Source organism: Heptranchias perlo, chromosome 3 (genome assembly GCF_035084215.1).
Source record: "Heptranchias perlo isolate sHepPer1 chromosome 3, sHepPer1.hap1, whole genome shotgun sequence".
In the NCBI taxonomy this organism is placed as follows: Eukaryota; Metazoa; Chordata; class Chondrichthyes; order Hexanchiformes; family Hexanchidae; genus Heptranchias; species Heptranchias perlo.
This window is the reverse complement of record NC_090327.1, coordinates 129247810-129265203: the sequence shown is the minus strand read 5'-3', so window position 1 is coordinate 129265203 and position 17394 is coordinate 129247810. Positions and strand designations below refer to the sequence as shown.

Here is a 17394-nt window from a genome sequence, read left to right as displayed (position 1 = left end):
CTCCCTTTCCTCTTAAGTCCTTGAACGTGTTGTTGCCATCCTTCCTGCAACTCCATGTTTGAATCCCTCCAAATCAGGTTTCTACCCCGCCGCATTACTGAAACAGCCCTCATCAAGAAGTCACAAGTGACCGTGATAAACTATCGCTCCTCATCCTTCTCGACCGGTCTGCAGCCTTTGACACAATTGACCACACCATCCTCCTCCATTGTCCAGCTGGGTGGGACTGCGCTCGCCTGGTTCCATTCTTATCTATCTAGTCATGGCCAGAGAATCACCTGCAATGGCTTCTCTTCCCACTCCCGCATTGTTACCTCTGGAGTTCCCCAAGGATCAATCCTTGATCTCTTGCTATTTCTCATCTACATGCTGCCCCTCAGCGACATCATCCAAAAACATGACGTCAGGTTCCGCATGTAGGCTGATGACACCCAGCTCTACCTCACCACCACCACCTCTCTGTCCTGTCACACTGCTTGTTCGACATCCAGTACTGGGATGAGCAAAAATTTACTCCAACTAAATATTGGGAAGACCGAAGCCATTGTCTTCAATCCCCGTCACAAATTCCATTCCTTAGCCATCTCTCTCCCTGGCCACTGTCTGAGGCTGAATCAGACCATTCGCAACCTTGGTGTCCTTTCCGACCCCGAGATAAGCTTCAGACCACATATCTGCTCCATCACCAAAGACCGCCTACTTCCACCTCTAACATCGCCTGCCTCTGCTGAAACACTCATCCATTCCATTGTTGCCTCTAGACTTTACTCTTCCAATGCTTTCTTGACCAGCCTCCCACCCTCCATAAACTTGAGCTCATTTAAAACTGTGCTGCCCATATCTTAACTCACACCAAGTCCCATTCACCCATCACCCCCATGTTCACTGATCTACATTGGCTCCCGGTCTGGGAATGCCTCAATTTTAAAATTCACATCCTGGTTTTCAAATCCGTCCATGGCCTTGCCCCTCTCTGTATCCTCCTCCAGCCCTATAACCCTCAGAGATCTCTGCGCTCCTCTAATTCTGGGATTTTAAAATCGCTCCACCATTGGCGGCCGTGCCTTCAGCTGCCTAAGCCCTAAGCTCTGGAATTCCCTCCCTAAATCTCTCCTCCTTAAAAACCTACCTCTTTGACCAAATGTCCTAATATCTCCTTATGCGGCTTGGTGTCAAATTTTGTTTGACGACGCTCCTATGAAGCGCCTTGGGACATTTTACCACGTTAAAGTTGCTGTATAAATATATATATATATATATATATATATATATATAATCCCACAATCCCATTTGCTCTTTCCATAGCTTTTTCCACCTACAATCCTTCTTTTGCCCTCTGTTCCTCCACCCATGGAGAATTTTACCATTTAAATTGGATTTTTATTCTCTATCCTCCCTCCCCCCCCGCAAAATGTACTTTGAACTGAATTTGGCACATATATGTCCACTACTTAATTTAGTGTCACCACCAAAGTTTGATATTAATTCTTCCATACCAACGTCCAAATCACTTGTGTATATGGAACATAAGGCCACACTACTAGCTACAACTACCAATCCGAGAAATATCCATTTACTCTTATCGATCCCTAAGCCAGCCGTCTATCCATGCAGCCACTTCACCTTCAATACTACGGGGTTTAACCTTTGCAACAATTGCATAGAATTTACAGAACAGAAACAGGCCATTCAGGCCAACTTCTCTATGCCAAGTGTTTATGCTGCACACAAGCCTCCTCCCACTCTACTTCATCTAACCCTATCTGCATATCCTTCTAAGTCCCTTATGTGTCATTTACCAAGCATTTTCTGAAAGTCCAAATATACCACAGTCTTTGAAGGAAATCAACTAAATTAGTCAAACTCACTGTGCCTTTCACAATCTGTATCAACTGTCCAATTAGTGAACATACAGGTGTTCATTTATTATGGTCTCCAGCACCTTTCCTACTACCAATGAGGCCAACTGGTTTTTAATTACCTAGTTAATCCCTTTCCTCTTTCACCACCCTCCAGTCTTCTGGCACAATTCCAGTTTCCAAAGAATTTTGCAAAATCATGGTTAGTATCTTGTTCATCACTGACTTCCCTCAGTATTCTGGAGCGTAGACTACCCAGGTTCGTGATTTAACTACGTCCTCTTAATACAGTTTCTTTTATAATATCTCTAACTTATTCGCTGTTCCACATCCTCCACCTGGTGTTTCCTCCAGTCCTCCCTTCACCTTCCTCTAAACAGGCAAAGCACTTGAGTATCTCTTCCACTACTCTTATAGTAGAGAATAAGATCGCCTTCTTCTGGCACCAATGCTTCTTTGACCATCCTCTTACTTCTGATGTACTTACACAAAGCCCCTGCTATTTCTTTTTTTCATACTGCCCACTTGCTTAATAGTATCTAACTCTCTTCCACTCCAACCAAAATAGTGTCTATACAGTTCCCTAGCTGAATACAAGGCACATTCACTGTTTACCCTCCATACACAATCATACAGCATTATCCTAAAAGGGAGAAATCACTGAACAAAGCTTAATTTACAACTTCTATTCTCTGATGTTATGAGAATTGTGATAATCTTCCCTCAGCAATCACGTACCAGATAAAAACCCCGCCTCCAGTTCTCTTGTGATCAATAACAGTGTTCATAGAATCATAGAAAGGTTACAGCACAGAAGGAGGCCATTTGGCCTAGCAAGTCCACGCATCCCTGTTGCCCTGCAAGTTTTTTCCTTTCAAGTACTTATCCAGTTCCCTTTTGAAGGCCACAATTGAATCTGCCTCCACCACCCTCTCGGGCAGTGCATTCCAGATCCTAACCACTCGCTGTGTAAAAAAGTTTTTCCTCATGTCACTTTTGGTTCTTTTGCCAATCACCTTAAATCTGTGCCCCCTGGTTCTTGACCCTTCCGCCAATGGGAACAGTTTCTCTCTATCTACTCTGTCTAGACCCCTCATGATTTTGAATACATCTATCAAATCTCAACATTCTCTGTTCCAAGGAGAACCCCAGCTTCTCCAGTCTATCTAGTATTATATATTGCAAGAGGACAATTTTTAAATAATGTGCTCTATAATCTGCTGATTTAAACTGGTAAGGTACTTCACACTAGGTTACTTCACAAGATAGAATTTTGTGGTATCAGTAGAAATTTGACAAGCTGGATTAGGAATTGGCTCCAATCCCACAGCCAAAAAGTTGTAATTAACAGATGTGGTTCAGCTTGGAGACATGTTACTCGTGGTGTCCCCCAGGGATCAGTCCTAGGCTCGCTACTCTTCACGGTCTTTATTAATGACCTGGACAGTGGTGTTGTGAGTATGGTAAGTAAGTTTGCAGATGACACCAAAATCTGTGCAAGGGTTAAGATGGTAGAGGAGTGCAATCAAATCCAAAAAGATTTCGATGTTCTAGGGGAGTGGGCCACACATTTTGGCAAATGGCGTTTAATTTAGATAAATGTAGTGTTGGTAGGGCCAACACAGAATCCACGTATCATTTGCAGGGAACAATACTGAAGGAGGTTGAGAGAGAAAAAGATCACTAAAGGTTCATGACCAATGTAGAGAAACTTTAGCTAAAACTAACAGGGCATTGGGTTGTATTAATAGAACCACTCAGTATAAATCAAAGGACACCATACAGGTCGCTGATCAGACCGCACCTAGAGTACTGTGTGCTGTTTTGGTCCCCCCACATGGTGGGTGACATAGCCGCTTTGGAAAAGGTCCAGATGAGAGCTACAAGAATGATTCCTGGCTTAAAGAACCTCAGTTACTCAGATAGGCTCAAGGACCTTGGTCTATTTACTTTAGAGCAGCATGGACTTACAGGGGACCCGATAGAGGTCTATAAAATAATTAAAGGGCTGGATAGCGTCCTTATTGATAGATTATTCCAGTTTAACAGGTTGGAAGGACCAGGTGACATGAGTTTAAACTACGGAGGAGTGGGAATAGACTGGATATTGGGCGGTTCTTCTTTTCCCAGAGAATTGTGAGCCTCTGGAATGCATTACCGGCTGGTGTGGTGGGTGCTGACTCTCTGTACACCTTCAGGAGGGAGCTGGACTGGTTCCTGACTGGGGCAGAGATCGCATCATATAGAAGGTAAGTGGCATTATAGATAAGACTTGGTCCACGTGATCTCCTGGACTGGATACGATCACCTGAGGGGGTCGGAGAGGAATTTGAATTTTTTTTTCCCCTTACTGACCCTGGTTTTTGTCCCTCCCAGGAGATTTCATGGCTGCAGGGGGTGGGTGGGAGGTCGGGAGAGGAAAGAAATGTTTAGCCATGATGGTCCAGCCATCGTGGTGTGGGGCAGGCTTGATGGACCAGCTGGTCTTTTCCTGCCCATCAGTTTCCTTTATGCAGTAGTATCCTTGTTGGATTTGACTGCATTGCCTCTCTGGCGAGTTCTATTGGACAACTATTCAAGTTAAACGTGCTCCAATATATGCATGGAGCAGGCAGTAAATTTTGTCAGGTGTTTGGTCAGTCAGTCTCTGGCACAGGATCTGCACTCCATTCCCAAACCAGGCAATCCCAAGTCAGAGATTCACCATGCAAGGACATTGATCAGTTATAGGATTGGTCTGTTGAGATATGATCTGTATTGTCTCTTATGACTGATATTACATCGTGTGGTACTATTTTCAATCACTGGCTGTCTTGGACCAATTCTAAAAGTTGCTCCAACTGACAGTGAACAGGATGGCATCTGCTGACAAGAATATGTGACCATGTTACAGCTGCCAAGTGTGTCTCATGAATAAACTCTTGGCACCTCTGCTTTGCCCGACGGACAAGAGAAAAGGGTTCCTATTTGCGACCTCTATCCAGCAACAGATACTGGAAAGCAACATGTCTGGATGCCAGTTCAGGACAAAATCAGGCTTGGTTGAGACGTCCCTTGTGATCAAATAACCTGCTGACATTCACGGTCAGGGTTCACACATGAATAAAGGCCACATGGACAAGGCACAGAGTGTGACCAATACTGGTGGAAGCATATCGCAGCAAGGAGTCAACCCATTCACGAAGAGGAAAGGAAAAGACCTGTGATTTACTATTGTTTCAATAATGCCCTCATTTGTAAGAGGAAAAATTATATTCAAGAAAAAGCCAACCGTGCCACGAGAGTAATTTAAGGCACTTCATTCAGTGTTGAATTAAAAACATTTATTGGATTACATGAAATTAAAATGTAGCTGTAACCTCAAATTAGAAACCACTGTCAGCTTATCATAGAATAATACAGCACAGGACGCCATTCGGCCCCTCATGCCTGTGCCGGCTCTTTGAAAGACCTATCCAATTTAGTTCCGTAGCCCTGCAAATTTTTTGCCTTCAAGTATTGATCAAATTCCCTTTTGAAAGTTATTATTGACTCTCCTTCCACCACCCTTTCAAACAGTGCATTCCAGATCATAACAACTCACTGCATTAAAAAAAATGTCCTCATCTCGCCTCTGGTTCTTTTGCCAATTACTTTAAATCTGTGACCTCTGGTTATTGACACTTCTGCCACTGGAAACAGTTTCTCCTTATTTACTCTATCAAAATCCTTCATGATTTTGAACACCTCTATCAAATCTCCACTTATTCTTCTCTGCTCTAAGGAGAACAACCCCAGTTTCTCTAGTCTCATCCCTGGTACCATTCTAGTAAATCTCCTCCGCATCCTCTGAGGCCTTGACATCCTTCCTGAAGTCTGATGCCCAGAATTAGGCACAATACTCCAGCTGGGGCCTAGCCAGTGATTTACAAAGGTTTAGCATAACTTCCTTGCTTTTGTACTCTGCCTCCATTTATAAAGCCAAGGATCCTCTACCTAACTGTAGAGCTTCCACACCTCAAACACCACACCTACAGCAGTACAACACCTTTGGCAATTTGTACCAATGTGCTGCAATAACAAGCATGTCTACTGTCCTAACAAATTTAGAACAGGTTCAACCGAAAGACAAAATGCAATCTAGCCCATCGCACCTTGGCACTAGACATCTCACAAAAAGTTTATTATTACTGTTCAGACACATTTTGTGTTCTAGTTGCATATGGTTCAGCTTTTTTTTAAAAAAAAAACAAAATCCCACAGAGAAGGGGGCAGCGGGGAGAACGTCTGTCAACCTAAATAGTTTAGAAACAAAAAGCATTTATTTACTCACCTAACCATTAACAGAAATCAAATACAACACTGCTAGGTGACTGCCTGGAGTAGACCTGCCGTTCTATGTGTAACAGTCTGTCAGGGAGCAGCTCTAACTATAGGAGCAGGTTGACATCCTTCCTGCTTCTGCACATTATTCCCAACCAGTGGAGAAAGTCAGCCTGCATTTTACCCCCTTCACGAATGTTGAGTTTTTGAAAGCCTTCCACATTAAATTCAATAAACCTTGCAATACTTCAAAAACTGCTGTTTCAGTAACGCTTCTACTTTAAACTACATGAAAATTAAGAGTCAAAAAGCAGCCTGCTGAAAGAGAAACAGGACCCGCCAGCTGCTTCCTTTCAACATCTCTGGTTAATAGTTTCTTACTTACCGAGTACTGATTACAGAGGGAACGCTGATCAGTGCAGTCCACTTTTGCAATCTTGACATCACTTAAACCAGGGAACTCCCGCTTGGCAAGATCTTCCCAGGTTGGTGCTAGATTCTTACAATGACCACACCTACAGACAAAGACAGACCTTGTGGATTATAAGTGGAGATACTCAGTGTTCCGATCAAAGTTCCTTCCATGTGCTGCACCTGGAAAAGAATATCTTGGCTTTTACTCTGAACTAGTGGTTTTCAAGCTTTTCTGTTTGGAGGACCCGTTGTAAATATTGGCACATCTCCAAGGACCTCACCTCTTTCCTGAAAGACAGTGTCAGTTATCCAAAGGAAAACTATGCCACGGCCCACAGCAGGACAGAAACATTATTAATACAAAAAAAATACAGAAACATGATAACCTCAGGAATCCTCTCTCAGACCATCTGTGTTCCAGGGACCCCTTCTGAAAGTCTACGTTGCAGACAAGAGGACTATAGCTACTTTTGTTGTTCAAAGTATTGGTGCCCAATAAGTTGTCTCAGAAGAGAAAATCCAACTGCACAGCTTATTACACTGACAGCTTTATATTCAAGGAAATACTGTAGTCATTAATGCAATATTTGTTTTGAGGGCCAAACTCCTTACTAGGGGGCATAATCTTAGAATAAGGGGCTGCTCTTTCAAAACTGAGATGAGGAGAAACTTCTTCACTCAGAGGGTGGTGGGTCTGTGGAATTTGCTGCCCCAGGAAGCTGTGGAAGCTACACCATTAAATAAATTTGAAACAGAAATAGACAGTTTCCTAGAAGTGAAGGGAATTAGGGGTTACGGGGAGCGGGCAGGAAATTGGACATGAATTTAGATTTGAGGTTAGGATCAGATCAGCCATGATCTTATTGAATGGCGGAGCAGGCTCGAGAGGCCGATTGGCCTACTCCTGCTCCTATTTCTTGTGTTCGTACTCAACTGGGTTTCCCGATGCATACACCAACCTTGTGAAACAGGTAGCCTGCTCCGAAGACCTCTACCAAATTAGCCTCGACGGAGTGTGCAACAATACCCTATTCACACAAACCCATAACCACTGCTCAATATACTACGCTATAACATTATGTAGGTTCTCCACAGAGAGACTCCTAGGCCACGCAGTGTCATTGTGAGTCAGAAGGTTGTTCTCATACTAGGACTAAAGTTTATCATCTAGACTAACACTCCAGTACTGACAGAATGCAACATCATTGCAAGCGCTTTCCATCAGACAGGCCATTAAACCTGCCCGTTCAGGTGGATGCTTAAGATCTCATGATCGTTCAAAGAGAATGGAGTTCTACTGGTGTTCCTAGCCAGTGTTGCTCCTTCAAACAATATCACCAAAAAGCAGATTAACTGATCATTAACCTGGTCGCTCTTTGTGGGATGTTGCTGGTGCTTAACAGCCTATGTACAGCAATCATTGTATGAAATTCTTTGGCATGTTTCAATAGTGTGATGAGGCACGATGTAAAGGCGAGTATAACTTTTCTTTTTCATGTGTCCTTGCAGCCTGCCTAAAGTAGCACCGGCAGAGGTGTGGTAAGAACTTGTTCTCAGCCAGGGAATGGATGTTTTAAATGAAACATGGGTATTTTTTTTTTAAAAGCCATTCATATTTGCTGTCTTTACCCTTAATAGTGTTGCTAAATGCTGGTGTATTACCTTTCTTCCTCTTCTTCCCTTCACCCCCCCACCCCGCCACAAATCCTTCCTAAATACACGCTGCTCCTACCAATAAGTAACCTTCTTCAGCCAAGAGGGTGCTCTGGGCCATCGAGGTTTTGGGTAGTTCAGCTGGTTGAGTGCTGAACCGTGGGCCCCAAGGTCTTAAAGTTAAAATCTCAGCCTTTCAAGCTGAATAAAATTAGTACCATACCTTAGAATGTACAGAGGAAGCAGGAGACTGCAGGGATTGAGCAGTGCTCACCACACTGTTGCAGCATGTCCTGGCTGTTCAATTGAAATCAGCATCAGCACCTTACCCAATAACGGAGACCAACCTCCACAGGCAATCAATCTCTTGTTGACTCGCCCTGGCAGTTGTTCTTCCACGACAGGAAAGTAATGACATCTAGAACCCAAGCTGCAAGTTGGTGAGATCATCTACTCACCTTGGTTACAATGTGGGTTTCAATTTAATTTTGGGGGGCCAATTATGTTACCAATACTTTTACAAATTTGAGGAAGTTTCTAAGGAAGATGTGGGCAATATCTGAAGCTACAAGCTATTGCCAGCATTCTTCCCTTTTAATGAAAAAAGAAACTCTTCACATAGCCTCTCCATGACACCACACTGCACAGTTTTCTTTAGTGGGAGAGCATCATCAATGTCAAATTCCAACTCCTTTTCTTCCCCCACAGAAAAAGTATTCCCTCCAGAAGTCTAGTTAAGAATTGCCTCCATTGCAAGATTGGGTTGTCTCCAACACACTACTAAAGATTGCAACACTCTGAATAAACTAGCCGGCATGATCCTTTTGACCTGGCCTACATTCATAGGAACAGAAGTAGGCCATTCAGCCCCTCGTGCTTGCTCCACCATTTGATAAGATCATGGCTGATCTATGATCTAACTCCATATACCTGCCTTTGGCCCATATCCCTTAATACCTTTGGTTGCCAAAAAGCTATCTATCTCAGATTTAAATTTAGCAATTGAGCTAGTATCAATTGCCGTTTGCGGAAGAATGTTCCAAACTTCTACCACCCTTTGTGTGTAGAAATGTTTTCTAATCTCACTCCTGAAAGGTCTGGTTCTAATTTTTAGACTGTGCCCCCTACTCCTAGAATCCCCAACCAGTGGAAATAGTTTCTCTCTATCCACCCTATCTGTTCCCCTTAATATCTTATAAACTTCGATCAGATTACCCCTTAACCTTCTAAACTCCAGAGAATACAACCCCAATTTGTGTAATCTCTCCTCGTATCTTAACCCTTGAAGTCCGGGTATCATTCTCTTCATTAATAACCACAGAAGAACATATTACTTACCAAGGAGCATAAAACTTCACAAAAGTGAAACCTGTGTCAATGGTCTGCTCAAAATTACTTTCAGTCAAGACGAGCACACTGAACTGCAGAGAGGGGGAAAAAAAAGTGGCCATGAAATACAAAACCGTAAGCAGCACAGCTTTAGATTGAAAAATTCCTCAAGTCTCTTTTGTTCCATTCCATTTTTAAGTTTAAGGTCCTCAATGTTATAACTTAGAGCCTGTCAGAAAGTGGACAGCCTACTCCCAAACCTCCACAATTCTTCATTCACATCCACTAAGTTCGCCAGTAGCTCCCCCCTCAGGTGCAGGGGTAAAGTACCTGGCCTCCCCATGACAGCACATCTGGGATCAGGTTTGTGGCAAAGAGTGGGATGAAATGGCCCTCCCATCGTGGTGTGATTATGGTACATTTTTATACCAGAGTAGTCTTTGACATACAATAAATTATCCACAAAGAAACAGCATTTCCCAATACCTAGCCTTCTAGACTAGTCAACCCAACAGTCTTTCGTCTTATTTCTCAGTCTCTATAATGCTTGCCAAAGTCCGAGTTTATCTGGTTTTCACAAGATTGTCAGATAGACTAAAATTAGAAGCAATGGCAGAAATGTAAACCTGTCTATTACGTATGTCGATTAGGCAGGAGATTTTGGCCAGATTGATCAAAGGAAAACTAAACTAACTGGTTTTCTTCCGTTGAAAAAAAATTGTCGCATGAACATTCTCATTGTGATTAGTACAACTTGAACATTTTCAGCTGACACCAATTTTCCAATATTATAGAAATATATATTGATTTCAATATTCCATTTATGAGCAGCATCAGCCAGCTTAAAGCTGATACTTTTCTCCTACCAAGCACCAACCCAAACAAATTAACTACATGAAAGGCATATCTTAAATCTGTTCAGTGACTAAAGATGTTAACGCTTAGAAAGAAACCATTATAAGATTTAGAAGAGAACATCCTAGTCTGGTGTGAAACATTGTAAATTATTGAGTTGACAAATTGGTACTCAAGAACAGACAAATTTCCCAGCTTCAGAGCAAAGAGAGATTAAAAGTCCATTAGGAACTTAAGAACAGGAGGAGGCCATTCAGCCCCTCGAGCCTGTTCCGCCATTCAATTAGATCATTGTTGATCTATAGCTTAACTCCATCTAATCGCCTTGATTCCGTAACCTTTAATACCCTTGCCTAACAAAAATCTATCCATCTCAGTTTTGACATTTTCAACTGACTTAGTATCAACAGCTTTTTGGGGAAAGAGTTCTAGATTTCCATCGAAACGACAGCACAGGAACCAGTCATTTGGCCCAACTGGTCTACGTCGGCGTTTATACTCCACACGAGCCTCCTCCCTCCCCACTTCATCTAATCCTATCAGGAAACCCTTCTATTCCTTTCTCCCTCATGTGCTTGTCTAGCTTCCCTTTAATCTCAACTACTTCTTGTGGGAGTGCATTCCACATTCTTACCACTCTTTGGGTAAAGAAGTTTCTCCTGAATTCCCTATTGGATTTATTAGTGACTATTTTATATTTACAACCTGTGGTTTTGGACTCCCCCCACAAGTGGAAACATTTTCTCTACGTCTACCCCATCAAACCCTATTGTCTTAAAGACCTCTATCAGGTCACCCCTGAGCCTTCTCTTTTCTAGACAAAAGAGCCCCAGCCTGTTCAGCCTTTCCTGATAAGGATATCCTCTCAGTTCTGGTTATCATCCTTGTGAATCTTTTTTCCACCCTCTCCAATGCCCCGATATCCTTTCTATAATACGGAGATCAGAACTGTGCATAGTACTCCAAGTATGGTCTAACCCAGGTTCTATACAAGTTTAACGTAACCTCTTTGCTTTTCAATCTATCCCTCTAGAAATTAGCTCTAGAGCTTGATTTGCCTTTTTTTAAATGGCCTTATTAACCTGTGTTACTACTTTTAGTGATGTGTACCTGTACCCCCAGATCCCTTTGCTCCTCTATCCCATTTAAACTCTTATTATCCAAGCAGTATGTGGCCTCCTCATTCTTCCTACCAAAATGCATCACGTCACCCTTATCTACATTGAAATTCACTACCCTGTGTGTGAAGTAGTGTTTCTGACATCACCCCTGAACGGCCGAGCTCTAATTTTAAGGTTATGCCCTCTTGTTCTGGACTCTCCCAGCAGAGGAAATAGTTTCTCTCTCTACCCTATCAAATCCTTTAGTCATCTGAAAGACCTCAATTAGATCACTCCCTAATCTTCTATACTCAAGGGAATACAAACCTAGTTTATGCAACCTGTCCTCATAATTTAACCCTTTTAGCCCCAGGTATCATTCTGGTGAACCTGCGCTGCACCCCCTCCAAGGCCAGTATATCCTTCCCGAGGTGAGGTGCCCAGAACTGAACACAGTACTCCAGGTGGGGTCTAACCAGAGCTCTGTACAGCTGTAACATAACTTCCACCCCTTTGTATTCCAGCCCTCTTGAGATAAAGGCCAACATTCCATTAGCCTTTTAAAATTAGAGTTACAGCCCCTAGGCAGCAGCCTCACCGTTTCCCAGGGTCGAGGGAAACCAAAAGAGAAACCAAAAAAATCGATGAGAAAATAGAATGAGAGTAAACTAGCAAGAAATATAATCACAGATTGTAAGAGCTTCTACAAAAATATGAAAAGGAAGAGAGTAGCAAAAGTAAACGTGGGTCGCGTAGAGGCTGAGACAGGAGAAATTATAAACGGGGAATAAGGAAATGGCAGAGACGTTAAACAAATATTTTGCATCTGTCTTCACAGTAGAAGACACAAACAGCATACCCAAAATAGTGGGGAACCAAGGGGCAAATGAGAGTGAGGATCTTAAAGTAATTGATATCAGTAGAGAAAAGGTACTGGAGAAATTAATGGGATTAAAAGCCAATAAATTCCCTGGACCTGATGGCCTACATCCTAAGGTTCTAAAAGAGATGGCTGCAGAGATAGTGGATGCATTGGTTGTGATCTTCCAAAATTCCTTAGATTCTAGAGCTGTCCCAGTGAATTGAAAGGTAGCAAATGTAACCCCACTATTCAAGGAGGGAGAGGGAAAACAGGCCAGTTAACCCAACACTGGTCAACAGAAAAATGCTGGAATCCATTATTAAGGAAGTAGTAACAGGGCACTTGGAAAATCATAATATGATTAGGCAGAGTCAACATGGTTTTATGAAAGGGAAATCATGTTTGACAAATTTGTTAGAGTTTTTTGAGGGCGTAACTAACAGGACAGATAAAGGGGAACCAGTGGATGTAGTATATTTGGATTTTCAAAAGGCATTCGATAAGGTGCCACACAAAAGGTTATTACACAAGATAAGGGCGCATGGGGTTGGGGGTAATATATTAGCAAGGATTAAGGATTGGTTAATGGACAGAAAACAGAGAGTAGGAATAAACGGGTCATTTTCAGGTTGGCAGGCTGTAACTAGTGGGGTGCCACAAGGATCAGTGCTTGGGCCTCAGCTATTTACAATCTATATTAATGACTTAGATGAAGGGACCGAATGTAACGTATCCAAGTTTGCTGATGATACAAAGCTAGGTGGGAACATACGCTGTGAGGAGGACACAAAGAGTCTGCAAAGGGATAGCGACAGGTTAAATAAGTTGGCAAGAAGGTAGCAGATGGAGTATAATGTGGGGCAATGTGAGGTTATTCACTTTGGCATGAAATATAGAAAAACAGAATATTTTTTAAAATGGTGATATACTATTAAATGTTGGTGTTCAGAGGGATTTGGGTGTCCTTGTACACGAAACACAAAGTTAACATGCAGGTACAGCAAGCAATTAGGAAGGCAAATGGTATGATGGCCTTTATTGCAAGGGGGTTGGAGTACAAGAGTAAGGAAGTCTTGCTGCAATTGTACAGGGCTCTGGTGAGACCTCACCTGGATAACTGTGTGGAGTTTTGGTCTCTTTACCTAAGGAAGGATATACTTGCCTTAGAGGCGGTGCAACGAAGGTTCACTAGATTGATTCCTGGGATGAGAGGGTTGTCCTATGAGGAAAGGTTAAGTAGAATGGGCCTATACTCTGGAATTTAGAAGAATGAGAGGTGATCTCATTGAAATATATAAGATTCTAAGGAGGCTTGACAGGGTAGATGCTGAGAGGATGTTTCCCCTAGCTGGAGAGTCTAGAACTAGGGGACAGTCTCAGGATAAGGGGTTGGACATTTAAGACTGAGATGAGGAGGAATTTCTTCACTCAGAGGGTTGTGAATATTTGGAATTCTCTATCCCAGAGGGCTGTGAATGCTCAGTTGTTGAGTGTATTCAAATCTGAGTTGGATAGATTTTTGGACACTAAGGGAATCAAGGGATATGGGGATCGGACGGGAAAGTGGAGTTGAGGTCGAAGATCAGCCATCATCTTATTGAATGGCGGAGCAGGCTCGAGGAGTCGTATGGCCTACTCCTGCTCCTATTATGTTCTTGAGTTTTTTTTTTGTACCTGTCCACTAGCTTTTAATGATTTCTGTACTTGGACCCCTAAATCTCTCTGCTCATCTGCAGTTCCTAGCTCCTCCCTATTTAAAAAATACTCTGATCTTTCTTAGGTCCAAAATGGATAATCTCACTATCTGCCCATTCACTTAATCTATCACCGTCCCTTTGCAACTTTCTGCTCCCATCTACACCAATTATTGTGCCAGCTAACTTAGTTTCATCAGCAAACTTAGACATACAGCTCTATTCCTTCATCCAAGCCATTTATAAATACAGTGAAAAGCTGCAGCCCCAGTACAGATCCATGGGGACACCACTAAGTCACATCCTGCCAACTTGAATACATACCCATTATCCCTACGCTCTGTCTCCTACCTCCAAGCCAGTAGGTTGCCTCCAATTCCATGCACTCTCATTTTTGTTAACAGTCTCTTATCAAATGTCGAATTACCTTGTCAAGTGCCTTCTGGAAGTCCATATAAATAACAAGCATAGACACTCCCTTTTTTTAAACCACATTAGTTACCTCAAAAAATTCAACTAGGCTCGTTAGACATGATTTACCTGTTACAAATCTCTGATCAGTTCATATTTATCCAAGTGTTTTGTCACCCTGTCCCTAATAACAGATTCTAGTAATTTCCCCACAACAGACGTTAGACCAATAGGCCTATAATTTCCTAGTTTATCTCTCCTACCCTTCTTAAATAATGGAGGGAAATTAGCAATTTTCCAATCCATGGGGCCAATTCCTGAATCAAGAGAGTTTTGGAAGATCATGACGACAGCATCTACAATTTCCTCACCCTACTTTTAATAAGGGGGTGGAAACCATCAGGACCTGGAGATTTGTCTATCTTTAGTCTCATTAGTTTCTCCATCACCATTTTTTTTAAAAAAACATATTGAATCTAGTTAGTTCCTCCCCTTGATATTTTTTAAGCTTTCCTTGCATCTCTGGTACTTTTATCCTCGTCCTCTACTGTGAAGACCGAGGCGAAGTAGCTATTTAGAAAGTCTGCCACTTCCTGATTTTCAATTGTGTCACCTGCATCTGTCATTAGGGGCCCACATTACTCTTTCTCTTAACATATTTGTAACAATTGCTCATGCAACTTCTCCCCATCTGAAATCACTATGATGTCTTAAATACCGGTTCCTCCTCCTTCTCCTCCTCCTCCTCCGGTTGATCCTCCTCCTCAAGTTGTTGATCACTTTCCTGATCTTCTTCAGAGGGTTGAGCAGCCTTTAACTGGGAATCCACATATTCCTTTAACGAGTCCAGATCTCTCTTTCCCTTATATTGATCAGCCTACGGAAAAGGCAACATGGAATTCATTTGAACATTTGGAAAGAGGTGTTACAGTTCAAGGTAGTCCACAAAAAGGTACACTTTACCAGTCTTCACAAATGAGCAGTCCAAAAAGTAGAACTTCCCAAGAGAGCGTTACGATTACAGTCAAAAGATGGCAAAGGATACTTTTTTTTTTAAAACAAAGAATTCCTTTCCCTCCCTTTTCCTCTCCCCTTCCCCCAATACACTTGCATGCGTGCGCACACAATTTGACATATACCTGCATTGGAGGCGGTTCAGAGAAGGTTCACTAGGTTGATTCCGGGTATGGAAGGGTTTTCTTATGAGGAAAGATTGAGCAGGTTGGGTCTATACTCATTGGAGTTTAGAAGATTGAGAGGAGATCTTATTGAAACATATAAGATTCTGAGGGGGCTTGACAGGACAAATGCTGAGAGGATGTTTCCCCTTATAGGGGAATCTAGAACTACGGGGCAAAGTCTCAGAATAAGGGGTCACCCATTTAAGATGGAGATGAGGTGAAATTTCTTCTCTGAGGGTTGTGAACCTTTGGAATTCTTTGTCCCAAAGAGCGGTGGAGGCTGAGTCGTTGAATATATTCAAGGCTGAGTCAGACAAATTTTTGATCAGCAAGGGAGTCAAAGGATATAGGGAAAGGGCGGGAAAGTGGAGTTGAGGCCAGAATCAGATCAGCCATGATCTCATTAAATGGCGGAGCAGGCTCGAAGGGCCAAATGGCCTACTCCTGCTCCTATATCTTATGTTCTTATTGCTGTAATGGTACTCCACAGTGCTTAGTACTTCACAATCAACTTAGTTGGGGAGGGAAGAAGAAAGAAAAGTCTGTCTGGAAGGTCAACCTCTGACCACTCCACTGCAGACAGGTTTTACCCTTTTAGATAGGCTCTAGATATCCCTTCTGCACATATGAAGCCTGACATTAAGCACCAAGGGCAAACCCTAAAGCTCCATTGAAGGTCCTAAGATTCATGGAATGCAGCATGCTATTGGAGTGGGGTTGGAGAAATCCAGTTTTAAATGGTAATACTTGCCTTTTCACCATCCTTGTACCAAAGAAGAGTCGGGTATCCACGCACTTGGTTCTCAGAGCACAGCTGCTGATGGACGGTACAATCAACCTAGAATTAGATTACAAAACTATTAAGTACTGTAAAAACGCTGCAATCAAAAAGTGAACAGACCCTTCAAAAGGTTTTGCCACCTGAAGTTAACTCAGCTGAGTCCCCACACACAAATTAGCTTTAAGCACCAGCCCACTGCCTAAAATTCTAATTTTTAAAAAAAAATCTTTACATGCAAGTTATATCAGGAAGCAAATTTCAGTGAAAGGACTGGCAGTCTGTCCCGGATGCCTTTATGCTCAAAGCCCCTTTGCTACGCAAGCAGCCCTGTTTATGTTCCAGAACAGATTAAATCAATGTTTTTAAAACTGCAATTTGAAATAGTTTGTGGCCAAAGCTGGAATCTGTTGATGTGCCATGGATTGTATAGGGAATCCCATTCACCTGGGACCCAAATCACTTCCTGGGGGAATCCCCACTGTTAGCAATTCAAGAGGCTGCAATTACAGTGGTCTAGTGACGATCGATGTAGGAGATCAAATGCCCCCTTGATTTACCTGAGGAAGGAGGAAGCCTCCGAAAGCTTGTGAATTTAAAATAAAAAATTGCTGGACTATAACTTGGTGTTGTAAAATTGTTTACAATTGATTTATCGTGACTTCTCAGGAAAGTGAGGGAAGACTTAGAGAGGAGGGCCTCTGGAACAATTTTGTACATGGAATCACGGCGATGGCTTCCACTATCAGTTAATGCTGCTCCCAAATCCTGGGCAACTCCCCTCAACTGAATCACAGACTGTTCCGCTCAGGTGGCTACAAACCTGTCTAGTGGAATTGGGTTTTGGCAAAAGGCATTGTGTTGGGTGCAATTGGGATTTCGAATGATCAATCACACCAACTTTCTAGCAGCACATGGTTTTCTCAACCACGATGACCTGATAAAGCACTTACAAA

General features: G+C 42.5%; 1 protein-coding gene across 1 annotated transcript in view; it reads right to left on the bottom strand.

The window, feature by feature from the left end:
* Positions 1–17394, bottom strand: part of txndc5 (thioredoxin domain containing 5) — a 39281-nt gene that overhangs the window by 1714 nt on the left and 20173 nt on the right. Inside the window, exons 6-9 of the mRNA XM_067981967.1 lie at positions 16412–16498; positions 15198–15356; positions 9567–9649; positions 6547–6676 (exon numbers count right to left, since the gene is read on the bottom strand). Coding sequence (XP_067838068.1) covers positions 6547–6676; positions 9567–9649; positions 15198–15356; positions 16412–16498 — 459 coding nt within the window. The remainder of the gene's footprint in view (positions 1–6546; positions 6677–9566; positions 9650–15197; positions 15357–16411; positions 16499–17394) is intronic.